Raw genomic sequence first — 13,139 nt, 5'->3', positions numbered from 1 at the left:
TGCAAGGGCCTCTGTTGAAAGTCTGTAACTTGTAGCTGTCAAGTGAAATGGCAAAATGTCCTTCTGGCAAACTGAAGGAATGACCTAAACATTTACTTTGAAGTTGGCACAAGAAAGGAGCCATCATGACACTTTCAAATGGAAGGGTTATTCCCTACGGTTTTCTGTTAGCTGTTAAAAAAAAGGGGGGGGGAAATAGTGCTCCCAACACAGTATGGACCGTCTAAATCAGCAGGGAGGAATTCAGAAGGTGACCAGTAGCAGTAAAAGAAAGCACTTTATAATCGATGTTCACATAAAAAAATATGCTTTTACCAAAGGAACTGTGGAGGGAGCAGTGCATTGTGAGCACTTCAGTTTATATATTGTAGCTCCACAGTGGATATGAAAACACTGGAAACACTTTGACGAAAAGAGAGAGAGAGAAAGAGACATAAGTGCCGTATGTAAATCACCACCCTGACACAATAGATAGATTCATGCAAGAGCCCCTTCTCCAGGGTGCTCAAATGAGAATAGATGACATTCTTGACATTCATCAGAGATGCCTTTCTGACTAAAAACACAGGCATTCAGTTCCCACAGATGTGCTAGGAGGCCATAGATATTCCTGCCATTTGCCACTCTGCTATTTTTGTACATTCAAATCTTTAAACGTGACAGTTCCAGTTTTGATTGGTGTACGATTCCGGTGATAGCTTTTTATACTATTTTTGACTATTTTTTTGCCATGATCCTGTTTAATATCATGTTTTATTTCCTTTTTTCTTGTCTGTTTGTTTTTTGGAAAGAGGAACTTATTCCATAGTTAGAAAACTTTTTTCCCCTGCAAGAAACCTCAATCTTTTTGAACTCCTTTGAGTTCAATCCCTTGCCTCATGTTGCTTCAGCTCACACACAAGATGTGGTCACATCAGACCGTGTTTGAAGTTGACACATACTGTACATCTAATTGAAATTTAACTTTGAAGTTAGATTTTTCTGCCCTAGCTTAGTTATATAAAAATGATTTATGTCCACATTTCTTCTAGCTTCTAGGTGACGTGCCATATGACCAATACATTCACCACAGTACACAATGTATTTTGTTGTTGCTAGATTCATTATCACATGTTTTAATGCTTTCAAAGCCTTTTTTTTAAAACAAATTCAGCCATGTAATTCAGTATGATCCATGGTAAAACTGTAAACATGGCCATATTTGTTTATTTTAATTAATGCTGGATGAAGTTCTGGCAACCATCACTGTTTAATGACCTCGAATGATGCATAGCTTATTTCATGAAAAAAAAAAAAAAGGATCCTCCCTTTTCTTGCCAAGCAAATGATAAATTGATAAATGCATCAGCAGTACATATTCAGTCATAGAAGAAAATATATCCTCTTTGAGTTCTAAGGTTTTATATATCAGGACCTAATAAAAGTAGAAGCAATAATTTGAAGTAATCCTTTTCTGACTTTATCAGTCTCTCATATCATTATGGAGGAATTTTGGCTCCTTTCTTTTTTCTTTTTCCTTCTTTCTTCAATATTTCTTCAGTTCATTATGCCTTGCAAGGAACTCGATTTTGCAATGCTCTCCTACCACAGTATTTGCATGAAATCTGGACTTTTCCTTGGGTTTAGCAAAAGAGGACTCAAATACAGATGCATGGAGACAGGATCTTAGCAAAAGGTGAGATGTTTATTTGGCTGAATGTCCAGGTACACAAACAGATCATGACATACAAAGGAAACTAACAATGTCAAATCACCGGAATTGAATTAAGCAAACATTAGGAGACTCAAGGAGCTAGGAAACACTGAACAAATGAGCTGATGAAACTGAAACAATAAATACACAGACAAGTGATTGGTGAGTGAGTGGAGACAGCAGGGGAATACAGTTGGAACAAATCAATATAACGAGACAGGGGAAGCAAACATGAACAAAAAAGACATAATACAAGGACTATCAAAATAAAACAGGAAACATAATAAACACAGAAACATAGACCCAGACTCAAAACACAAAATTAATGAATTAATGAAAACAACACATACTCCATTAACCTGATTATGGACTTGCATCGTTAAATACAATGAAACTATATAAAAATAATATGCTACTATATTTAAAAAAAAAGTTCAGTATTACTGTAAATTACTGGCAGCTGTGGTTGCCAGAATTTTACTCTGGAAAATATAGTAATAATGCAGAATACATAATGGTATACTTTGCTAATAAATGTAACATTCACAGTGAACTGTTGTTTTTTGCACAATAAAAAAACCTGTTAAAACTTGTCAAAATACATTTTTTAATAAGCTTGATTATCGTCTCCTATTGAAAAAGCAAAGAAGAGCTGTATAATATGATACATGATTTTTTTCATTCAAAAGTTCTTATTTGTATTCATTTACTGGCAGCTGCACTGAAACATAATACGGCTGATTGGCATAAAATTTACATTCATTGACTTTTTGTTATAATTTGCTAGAAACAATAATAAAAAAAAACAATAGAAACATTGATTTAATATTAAACTTAATACAACCAAAAACAAAAATGTACATAATAAACAGTCAAATCAAATTTGAAACAATTGATACTTCCAGTGGTTTCACAAAGTTTCTTTTTAACCAGACTTGACAGTAGAGGGCTTTCAAGTCTCTGATGGTGTCGTAGGAACTGGAACAGGTTTTGGATCAAACGTGTTTGAGGACTTGCATTTGTTATTCAGATGCACAGTGTAGATTAGCTTTCTTTTCTTTTAGCCTGAAAGCAAATACAAATACTAATTTTAGTAACTGATTGTATTTACTATTAAGCTATAGTGTTTTATCAGACAATCTGAGCTTGTTAATATTCACATTTATTTTCATCATAATTTTCTCAATAATTCTAACACTGTTTTGACATTTTGTTAAAGTTAAAGTACGATATGTTTTGAGTGATTAACCCTTTAAAACCGGTCGGAGCAGGCACACTCCGTTTTCCGTAAATCCCTGTAGAACTGCAACCGTGTAAGCTAGCGCAATAAATTTTTTTGCATATGAAACCGGAGGAGTTTTACTTACATCTTATGCCATCAGCTTGTCCTAGGTCCTGGTTTCCTTCCACATATAGCTTTGCAAAAACTGTGACGTCATTTTCACGGAAATGTAGTTTTTTTTTTTACCATCAGGGCCTCATAAGCCTATACTGGTGTTTTTAAAAGTTATGTTTGACTTTATGACTTTCTTTGTTGTTTCTGGGATGCTTAGAACTCAAATTGCACTGCTGGAAATAGTTTGTTTCGATGCATATGCTGTTTTTTTGCAAATTTGCACTATAATATTTATCTTCGTTTTTCCTGCAGTATATAAAAATTGGTGTATTTCAAAAATAAAACTATGAAGACACTCAAAATAAATTTCCTGTGGTGGGAAACTATTTTGTGCAACTTTTTTGTATTTACAGTTTTGAGGGATAAGCCCCTTAAATTTCTCTAACTAGAAATATATGTTAAAAAAAACAAAAACGATTTATTTTTGTAGTTTATTGCACTTTTTTGCAATTTATGTAATTACTATGCACTTAATGCATACATATTATTAAAATTTGGGCTATAATGGTTGCATTGATGTATAGCAACTTGATATGCTCCCAAAAATGGCACTACAGCATGTAAAAATATAATAGCTCTGGCAGACTTGGTTCTATAGTAGGTCTTAAAGGGCTAATATACAGTTGTAAATTCAAATGAAAAAAAGCAGGAAACATTGTCATTCATACAGAATTATATAAATTGTAGGGTGATTAATTATAAATAATGTTACAGATTTCTCCTGTTGTTTTGAAAGACAATGTGCCGTATCACTCAAAATTTGTTTTTTCAATATATTAGCAGTGTAAAAATAAAATCAATTTACCATTTGTCTATTAACAGAAATTTAACATACATATTACAGTAATTTACTAGTTTTGATTTAATGGTCATTTACCATTTCCATTTCACAGTTATTTACTGTAATTTTTACAGACATTTTTTACAGTGAGGGAGTACTGTAGTCTTTTCTACCTAAATTAATTTACATTACCCTAGAGATACATAATATAACAGAAAACTCATAAGCACAAGGAGACTAAATTATACCAACAGAGTCCCAAAAAAGTTGATTCTTCAGTCAGACTGAAGGAGTCGCTTGGATGAGTAACATAACATTTCTCCCACTGAAAACGTTACGTAAAGAATCAGCTTTTTGGTGATTTCCTTACCTGGATGGTTGAGCATGCATCAAGACATATACCAGCAGAGGCTAGGAAACATAAATCACTCCTTGCGATAAAAAAAACAAAAAAACAAAACAATGACCTTATAATGTTGAAAAAGTCCAAAAAACACAAAACACTGACCAAGAACCATGGCATTTCCTGGGTCATTGCAAAACCTTGATTGTTTTCTTTTTCAGCCATTCTGTTGTAAATTTGCTGCTGTGCGTGGCATCACTGCTTTGTTGCATAATCCAGTTTACCTGTTAGATCAGGGGTGGGTGATATCTAAAACCTCCAGGCCTCAAGGGTCCTGTAGGTCTTAGATATCACCTGGGGTCAACACACCTGAATCACATGATTAGTTCATTACCAGGCCTCTGGAGAACTTGGTGAGGAGGTAATTTAGCCATTTGAATCAGCTGTGTTGGAGTGGCTGTTTGGTCTCTCTAATGCAAAGGTCTGGGCATTCCTCGCTACACTGTACAGCATACACCACATTGTTAAGTTGGAGAGATCAAACATCCACTTCACAAGCGCATGGCACAACATAGAAGAGCCACCTCCAAGGGACAAGACTCGGCGGTCTATCTGCATCTAAAGGACAAAGGTCACTCCTTCGAGGATGCCAATGTCCACATTTTGGACAGAGAGGACAGATGGTTTGAAAGAGGAGTGAAAGAAGCCATTTGAGCGAGGTCCACTGTGAGCGACCATCTTTGAACAGAGGCGGGGGTTTACAACACCAACTGTCTGCCATCTATAATCCAGTTTTGAGATCCCTTCCCAGACGCCTTAACGCCCACTCACATCCTGGGCCATCTGACCTCAGGAAATCACACGATAGGGTGGGGCCAGGTTTCACAATGAGCGTACCCGAAACCCTGGCTGATTGTGACCCACACCCGCTTTCACACCTTGGCTCATGTTATTAGGTAGAGGATCATCAGGGGGTCCTTTTGTCCCTCTTTGGGGGGTTACTCCCAGGGGGGTTAAATTTGGGACTCTCCACCATGTGACCTTAGAACTGAAGAAACTTCTTGGATGAGAAGCGAAACATCTTCAAGCAAGAAGTCCAGACGCTTTTCTTTCCAAGCTCTTTAGACAAAGATGACCCGGATGACTGAGAACCTTCACAGACAGATTATCTTTGTCCAGAAACTTTTGGCTTTTTGTCACAATTTCCTGCTGAGGGACAAATATTGAAAAAGCAAGAAAATCTTCAGTATTGTAATGTTTTGTTGCTGTTTTATTAAGTCAAATGAAACACATTTGATACAATTGAAAATAAAAAATTTTCATTGGCATTTTTAAACCTAAATTCTGAGTCAATACATAAAAAATATACAACCCAAAACATGCCAAAGCTTTTAGCTTTAGGCTGAACAGCAGCTGAATGCCCTCCACCTCCCCGTGCCTCCCGTTTCCACAATGGTAACGTGCGAGAGAAAGAATGAAAAACACAGGGAGACAGATGAAGGACAAAGATGAGCAAAAGGGTATCACAGAGAAAGTGATATAAAGACAGGGTATGAGGAAGTGCGTGTATGTGTGTGTTATGTAAACCCCAGGTAGTATTTGTTGTCCTGGATAGAAGCATCACCAGGGGGATGGCTGCTCCTGCTAAGCAGGTCTCACCACACCTCTTTCTTTCTCTTTTTTTCCCGGATACACACCAGTAGGAGTAAGAAACAGAAAAAACATTAACAATAAGGGAGAAATTATAGGATGAAGGGAAGAAGACTGAGCTTACTGACAGAAAGGGGCACTGGATTTAGCTGGTGTGAAAATGGTAACGTAAAAATGTGCGAGATGGAAGAGAAAAGCTTGATCATTTGAGAAAAGAAGAAGCAAAAGGGGAGGTGAAGTGTATGGTAATGTATGTCAGATATGTGGTTTATGAAAGCCCAAACACGCCACCCTTAGCTTCTTGTTTTTGGGAGCACATTTTGTATTTTATGTGTCAGTATAATGGTGGCGTTTCTGTAACAGTTCATTAAGAGCACATTAATGATACACCTGCATATATCACACAGACATTTCCACATCCACCCACACACGCACACAAACACAACTCCCTGAGGGGCTGTTGTCAATAACAGCCTGTGCTCTGCACCTGATGCATCTGTAGGGATAGTCGTCTTCATGCTGAAACAGCAGGAAAGAGCATCAGCAGAGATATATTTTATGGTTCCTGTCTGACTGCTGACTTAGATAGAGCTCCACTGTTCCAAATCTTGACCTCTACTACTGCTCTGGAAATCCCAACTGTGACCCCAAATCAGCACTAAAGACTGATTTCACCCCACTGAGAAGCTGCAGGAATCACAAGCAGACAGATGCACCGTGATCTGGGGCAACACTGTCCCCTAATGGCTCAGACCTGGAGGTGTATCTGGTAGAGATGACGTAAGGCAAGGCTGTGCTCGTTGATCTAGTCATGGGTTAAAGATGTATTTGAGGTTTAACTGTAAGCCTGTAACGTTTAATTGATACCACTTGACATTTTGTGGCCTGCTCCATAAAACAACACTAAGTAATTCATTATACGGTGAGTTGCCATTTTATTATGTGCACCTAACTGAAAAGAATGCAGTCAGATCATACAGTCCGGCAGTAAACCTTTCATTTTGTGAAGGTCATTTTGTTCAATTTCTCTTGCAATTGTTTTACTCAGGTGCTGATTGTCCTTTATGGTTATTTCAAATGAAAGTATAGTGAGCCCCATTTATCCTTTCACTGATACAAATGGGGCTGACAAAATAATAAAGTTTATCAAAAGTTTATTACATTTAAAGGACTCTAAGAAAATGCACTAGCTCAGCTGAGTAAATCTGGCACAACAGAAGAAATATTAGCAGCACTGCTACTACACAAGTATGTAAGGAAATTACAGTAGTGCTTCATTGCAAGTTGGCTCGAGGCAGTTCCAGTTCACCAATAGGTACTGAGCAGCGAATCCGTGGGAGGATTTATCAATCTCTGCATGTAATCCAGACATAAAGCAAGTAAGACTGTACTAAGGTGGCAACGATTTTATGGTGCAGTTGTAATAAAAAACAAAACAAAAAAACAACAGAGCTACTAACAATGTGGGTGTTATCAATTATAGTACAGACTTGGTATTGTTTAGAAACAGGGATGGCACCAGAGTCTGCGTCTGCAGCAGAATGATATATTTTAGGCTGAAATGGTTTTATTTATTTTATTATTTTCAAATGGGACTTTGTAAGCTTTGTTGCCAGCGTTCATCTGTTTTCTTTTGTTTCTTTGATGTGCTTGGGTACACAGAAGCAAGGTTCAAGCTGTTTTTATGGTCGTCTGTGTAGAATGTGAAATCACAGTGTCCACAGTAGGATGCACACTGGCAGGTAACCCCAGCAAAATGCAAAGCAATGTTTTGTTTTGTTTTATATGCAGCAATTATTGGCAGAAAATGCTTGCACATCATTGTGTTTAATCTATTTGTTCCTGCTTTAAAATGAATGTGCAAATCTTCTATGTAACAGGCACTATTCCACTCTTAGTCTAATAGTGATTAATTGAGTGTTGGTTAAGGAGAAGGATTGGGAAAACATTAAAAATGCACAAAATACAATCCAAAAAGAAAGACGTGGCTGCTTAAGAATAGCAGTGATATAAGAAAATGTATTTACATTCAGCAAATTAACTTATTGAAATGGGAATTGGACTTTGTGTAATATATGATTACATTTTAATATTCACATCGCTCCCTTTAGAAAGCAAATCAGTTTCTCTATTCTCCTATTTCCTTCGAGGCTGCTGCCAGGTGGGAGACCACATCGGAAAGCCTTAACAAATTTGCCCTTTGAGGACCCATCTGTGTGGCGGATAAATAAATTTTCATATCCCTTCTTTCTGGTTGGCATTTCAGGTTCAGGGAGCCACTGCAATCAGACTAGATTAATAATATGATTGAATGCCAGAGGAGGAATCGAGGAATACATGGATAAAAGAATAACAACAATATGGAAATCACATTCCATTAGCGGCCCAGAGGTGCGAAAAATATCAACATTTCACAACTACGGAACAGAAAACACAACATCCCCAGACGGAGCCCAACTATAAGGAAAAGGATACAAGAAAACCACAAAAGCAACAACATTGCACTTTTCCTCTTTGTGACTGGACAGAACCTGAAGTTGATGTTGAGAATTAAAAGAACATTGTGTATGTGTATGAATGGCATTATTTATTTTGAGCAATTTAATTCAGTTCAGTTCAGTTTCATTTTTATAGCGCCAAATCACAACAACAGTCACCTCAAGGTGTTTTATATTGCAAGGTAAAGACGGTACAATAATACAGAGAAAACCCCCTATGAGCAAGCACTTTGCAACAGTGGGACAGAAAAACTCCTTTATAACAGGAAGAAACCTTAAGCAAAACCAAGCTCAGGGAGGTTAAGAAACAAAGCATTTGAATCCGTTCTTTTAAATAATTTGACCAGTTTTCAATAACTTTAGATACAGAAAGAATATATTTAGTTTTTTTTTTTAAATGAATGTGTGTTTTAGTTTGTTTTGATGTGTTTTGTTGTTCTCCATTATTAAAGTTTCCCAATATTAAGTACAAATTCCTAATGCAATCACACATCCTTTTTTTTAACTGTAAGGAGCTCATCTTGTTTCTGTGTGTGTTCTAGTTATTGATGTGTTAAAAGTGTCTGTGTGATAGCGGCTTCAGTGGTGTAGGTAACAGGCATTGTAAAAAGCTAAACTTACTTGAGTCTTTCTAAATTTTCATTATGTAAAATGGCGCGCAGTTACCTCAGTCACAGAAGTTAACCCAGGCTGTTTCTAAAACCAAAATTATAGATGATTTAAGAATTATAAGTGCCGGAATTTAATGCTGCAGTAAAAAGTTGGTTAAGCTGATCTTTCAAATATAATTAATCGGATCAATACCTTCATAAAAAAACTGCTCTGCATTATTCTATATGCATTAATCCAGATTTAATGGCTTTTAACGATCTTTGAACTAACTACATTTAAAAATATCTGCAATTGAACAAAGGCAAGAAACTCATCTGTGTTGGTTCACGTCTTACAGATGTACCTTTAACACAGTGTATGCCATTACTTTAAGTTTTCCCTTTTCTATCACTTTTAAGAATTTGTATCACAGGCTTGTTTTTTATTATTCAAGAAGCCCTCAGGGGCAAGTTCAAACCTCAGAGTAATGATTCATCCTATTGTTCATACCAGTAATCTCTGCTGCTCTTCACACATTTATGATAAATTGAAAAAAAGAAGAAAAAAAAAAGATCTCATTTGCTGTTTCTTTAGGAGCATTCGAGTGTAGTAGACACATGATATGTCTGAGTCTTCATCCTCCACTTCATTTCTCTTATCATCTGACATACAGCCAGAGGGTAACAGCAATACACTGTAGTCCAGTCCTCACACACACTTCCCTGTGGATAAGCATGCAGGACAGATGAGTGCATGTCTACATGCAAACACATACAGAAGCACACACACACAACAACAATGTACTGGGAGCAGGATGGGTACACGATAAGATGAAAAATGCAAACACAGAACTTCATTTACACAAATAACATGAATATTTTACTGATAACCACTTAGAAAGAAGCAGCACAAGGGTCGATTTTCCATTTACTAGAGTTGGAGTTTTAAAAATGGCTGAAACGTCACAGCACTAAAAACTGAGTGCGGTGGTGCAGTTTCTGTTTCATTGAAAACTTTATGGTGTTATGAACAGGGTCCATTTTGACAAATTTGCCTTCCTCTGTCTTCAAGGACGCTCTCACAACAGTACAGCATACTGTATACCTGCACACACATAGACACACACTCACCCGTATCTTGTAGCGCTCTCTGATCCCAACTCGAATGGCAAAAGTGGATCCTGGTAGTAGAGGCATGCACAGACACTCCCCGTATTGGTGAGCTAAACTCAGGTCTAAACAGCACGGCACGAGAGCCCCGAGAATACCTGCGAGCACAACGCAGCACATCATGTGGGTACATGAGTGTTTGTTTACGCCAGACAAAATCCTTCGTATATGTCTCTGTCAGATCCAAAAGTACATTTAGAAAGAGACAATGATGATGTATTGGCTCTTCATTTTGTAGAAACAAGTTAAGTGAAAAGCAAAATATTCCCAATCATTTTCAGTTTAGAAAAATCTACGCAATCTTAATTAAAAGAAAAGCTACTTAAAGCAGTTGTGCTGAAAATAAATAATCTTGTGATAAAAAATGCTTAAATACTAAATTGTTTTTGCAAGAGATGAGTTATTAAAAGTTTGTTAAAACTGAAATGATGCAACTGAACTATAAAATAAATGGGTAATATTCATTAATATTAATATTATAATTATAGTATTAACTATATCTCAATATATTGACATAACGCAGAATGCAAAGCACCGCTGGAAGAAGAAAAAGGTAGTAAATGGATATCTGAAACTGCTGCTATTTGAAATTATTTGCACTTGGCTCTAAACTAAGACTAAGTTTCAAACCTTTTTTTTTCATATATGAATTGTATGCTATGGTACATCTGATGGTTTAGCTGAATGGAGTTCTGGATAGCTGGTGAATGGTCACCTAGTTCCAACGAGACTGCACCATCAGCAGCAGAGGCTGAGTGATGATCTGAGCTGGAATAATGCAACGTGAAACAGTAAAGCCCCTTAGGATCTCTGAGGGTGTCAAAGTGACCTCTGTGAAATATTTTATGTATTACAGACCATTTACAGCCACGATATTAAAAAAATATATATATATTTTCATGCAGGGCAATGTACCACCCTATACTGCATTAAACGTCTGTTGCTATGGGAATAAAAACAGAAAATAAAGGCTTGGTCACCATAATTCCCAGCCCTCTGTCCAACTGAAAGCATGTCATTAAGGGAGGTCTATGTAGAAGGGCAACAGCATACCTCTGGAGAGCCTCCTCAAATGAGTTAATGCAGAAAGTGTAAGTTTATTGCAGTGGGGCAGAGGGCTGGGAATTATGTCGATCAGGCCTTTATTTTTAGCTTATATTACCATAGCAACCCAAGGATGGTCTTACAGTTCAAGAAGTTAAAGTTCAAAAGGTGGAGGAGCTGCTGTTAAAGAAGAGCTCTTATATGAGGTGTGACCATCAAGTTCTGTGACCTTATAGTGTCTCCCTTTTAATGGTCTCTTTGGACAGCATGGCCATTACTTTTAGATTGCTCCATATTTTTATGAGCTGAGTTGCTGTTTTTGTGTATCAGGGTTTTTTTTTTACCAAAAGCTAGACAAAAATCTAATATGAGTTGAACCTGTTATGGCCTTCATTCGGCATTATTATTTAGAATAATCAATATTTATGTTTTTTTTTTAATATTATTGTGTTTATAAAGTAATCTAAATTATTTAGGGTTAAAAGGAAATGTCACATTTGCTTACTGTCTTGTGGATGAGAGGCCTGGGCTTACATAGGAATACAGTATCTGGCTGTGTGTCTACATTACATGTTGTCTTGTCTCTGCAGACATCAAGCAGGCCAGTGCTCCAGTCCCCTCCAGTCTGAGTGATGGTGGTGATGGTGGTTTTGGTGATGCCAAGGCCGGGCTGCGTCACTACTGGTTCCAACGCAGCAGGGGCTTTGTTTGACCCCCAATTATCTTCACTTCCTGTGGTGACCCGCCCCACTTCCTTCTCTTGAAATGCTATTGCTGAGTCTGTGGTGAGCACCCCCACTTCTTCCCCTTCTTCCTCTTGTAATACAGATGTTGAAGGTGCAGTGAACACCCCCACCTTTTCCCCTTCTTCCTCTTGTAATACAGATGTTGAAGGTGCGGTGAACACCCCCACCTTTTCCCCTTCTTCCTCTTGTAATACAGATGTTGAAGGTGCGGTGAACACCCCCACCTTTTCCCCTTCTTCCTCTTGTAATACAGATGTTGAAGGTGCGGTGAACACCCCCACCTTTTCCCCTTCTTCGTCTTGTAATGCTGATGTTAAAGGTATGTTTACTAACGGTTCTGCACTGAAATTAAATTTTGAATAAATATATTGTTAGATGGGTTCACCATCATCTAAATGTCAACTGTTACTCAAGTGCAAGAGAAACAATTTCAAATCAGCAACCTGGCCTCGTGTTTTTCTGCATTAAAAGCAAACATCACATTGAGCTTGGCATTTTAATCCAAGAAGTGCAAATGCAGGAGCTGCAGTAACAACAGATTCAAAAGCTTCTGTTTCTTTTTTTATTATGATTTATCATAGAGGCAGAAGAGAATAAACACAGCAGCATTATTAAGTTGGGTAAGATAAAAGAGCTGTTGGCTGTAATTCTATTGTGTTCAGCGCTGACAACAATGTGTAGTGGTGGGGACAAAAAAACAAAAACAAACACTTACTCGTGTGTGACTGTTGCATCCTCCATGACTAGCAGCTACTGGCATCCAGACAGGGGTAAGACGACGAGGCGAGAGAGGACAGCGAGCAGGGAGTCAGCAGGAATGAGGAGGTGGAGGAGGGGGCGGAGTGGCACTTTCCCAGTGAGAGGGTGTGCATCAGAGCAGATAAACCAGCAGTCAGATGGCTCGGCCAAAAGCTGTGTGACAGAGATAAGTCTTGTAGTTTTCTTCCGTCTGAGACTTTGCCGTGCACCCTGCTAATACAGCAAATGCAGACTTGGCAGATACACATCAGGGTGCATGAACATGAATGTCTGGAATAAAATAATGTGGATGCAAGCGCGCACTTAATACGAACACGCCAGCAGGTCAGAAGACCTCAAATCTTGCAGAAAGAACTGAAACCTACCAAAAACAAACTGAGAAAATGAGGGAAATGCAGTAAGCAGGAATTATTTTATTGTTTGATAAATGGTGGAAGTTAAGAATAAGCTCAAACCTATTCTTTTGTTT

At 37.7% G+C, this 13,139-nt stretch overlaps 1 protein-coding gene across 1 annotated transcript; it reads right to left on the bottom strand.

Moving 5' to 3' along the window:
- Positions 1 to 9,227: 9,227 nt before the first annotated feature.
- On the bottom strand, positions 9,228 to 12,670 carry plac8l1 (PLAC8 like 1). The gene is made up of 5 exons (XM_085363955.1): positions 12,627 to 12,670; positions 12,193 to 12,253; positions 11,736 to 12,135; positions 10,083 to 10,219; positions 9,228 to 9,674 (listed from the first exon to the last, which is right to left on the bottom strand). Exons 1-5 carry the CDS (start codon positions 12,650 to 12,652, stop codon positions 9,543 to 9,545), a joined length of 756 nt encoding a protein of 251 aa, XP_085220081.1. The 5' UTR covers positions 12,653 to 12,670; the 3' UTR covers positions 9,228 to 9,542.
- Positions 12,671 to 13,139: the final 469 nt, after the last annotated feature.

Source organism: Diplotaxodon limnothrissa, linkage group LG10 (genome assembly GCF_057381915.1).
Source record: "Diplotaxodon limnothrissa isolate DT_005_m linkage group LG10, D_limnothrissa_male_GT1.1, whole genome shotgun sequence".
Taxonomy (NCBI): Eukaryota; Metazoa; Chordata; class Actinopteri; order Cichliformes; family Cichlidae; genus Diplotaxodon; species Diplotaxodon limnothrissa.
The sequence above is the reverse complement of the archived record's forward strand: the minus strand, read 5'-3'. Positions and strand labels throughout refer to the sequence as shown.

What these genes read in the sequence shown, in the direction of transcription:
- plac8l1 (XM_085363955.1), bottom strand. Translation starts at nt 12,652, where the DNA reads ATGGAGGATGCAACAGTCACACACGA. An exon ending in GATGCAACAGTCACACACGA is followed by an intron (nt 12,254 to 12,626) that starts GTAAGTGTTTGT and finishes ATTTAATTTCAG; the next exon opens with TGCAGAACCGTTAGTAAACA. An exon ending in GAGAGCGCTACAAGATACGG is followed by an intron (nt 9,675 to 10,082) that starts GTGAGTGTGTGT and finishes GCTTATCCACAG; the next exon opens with GGAAGTGTGTGTGAGGACTG.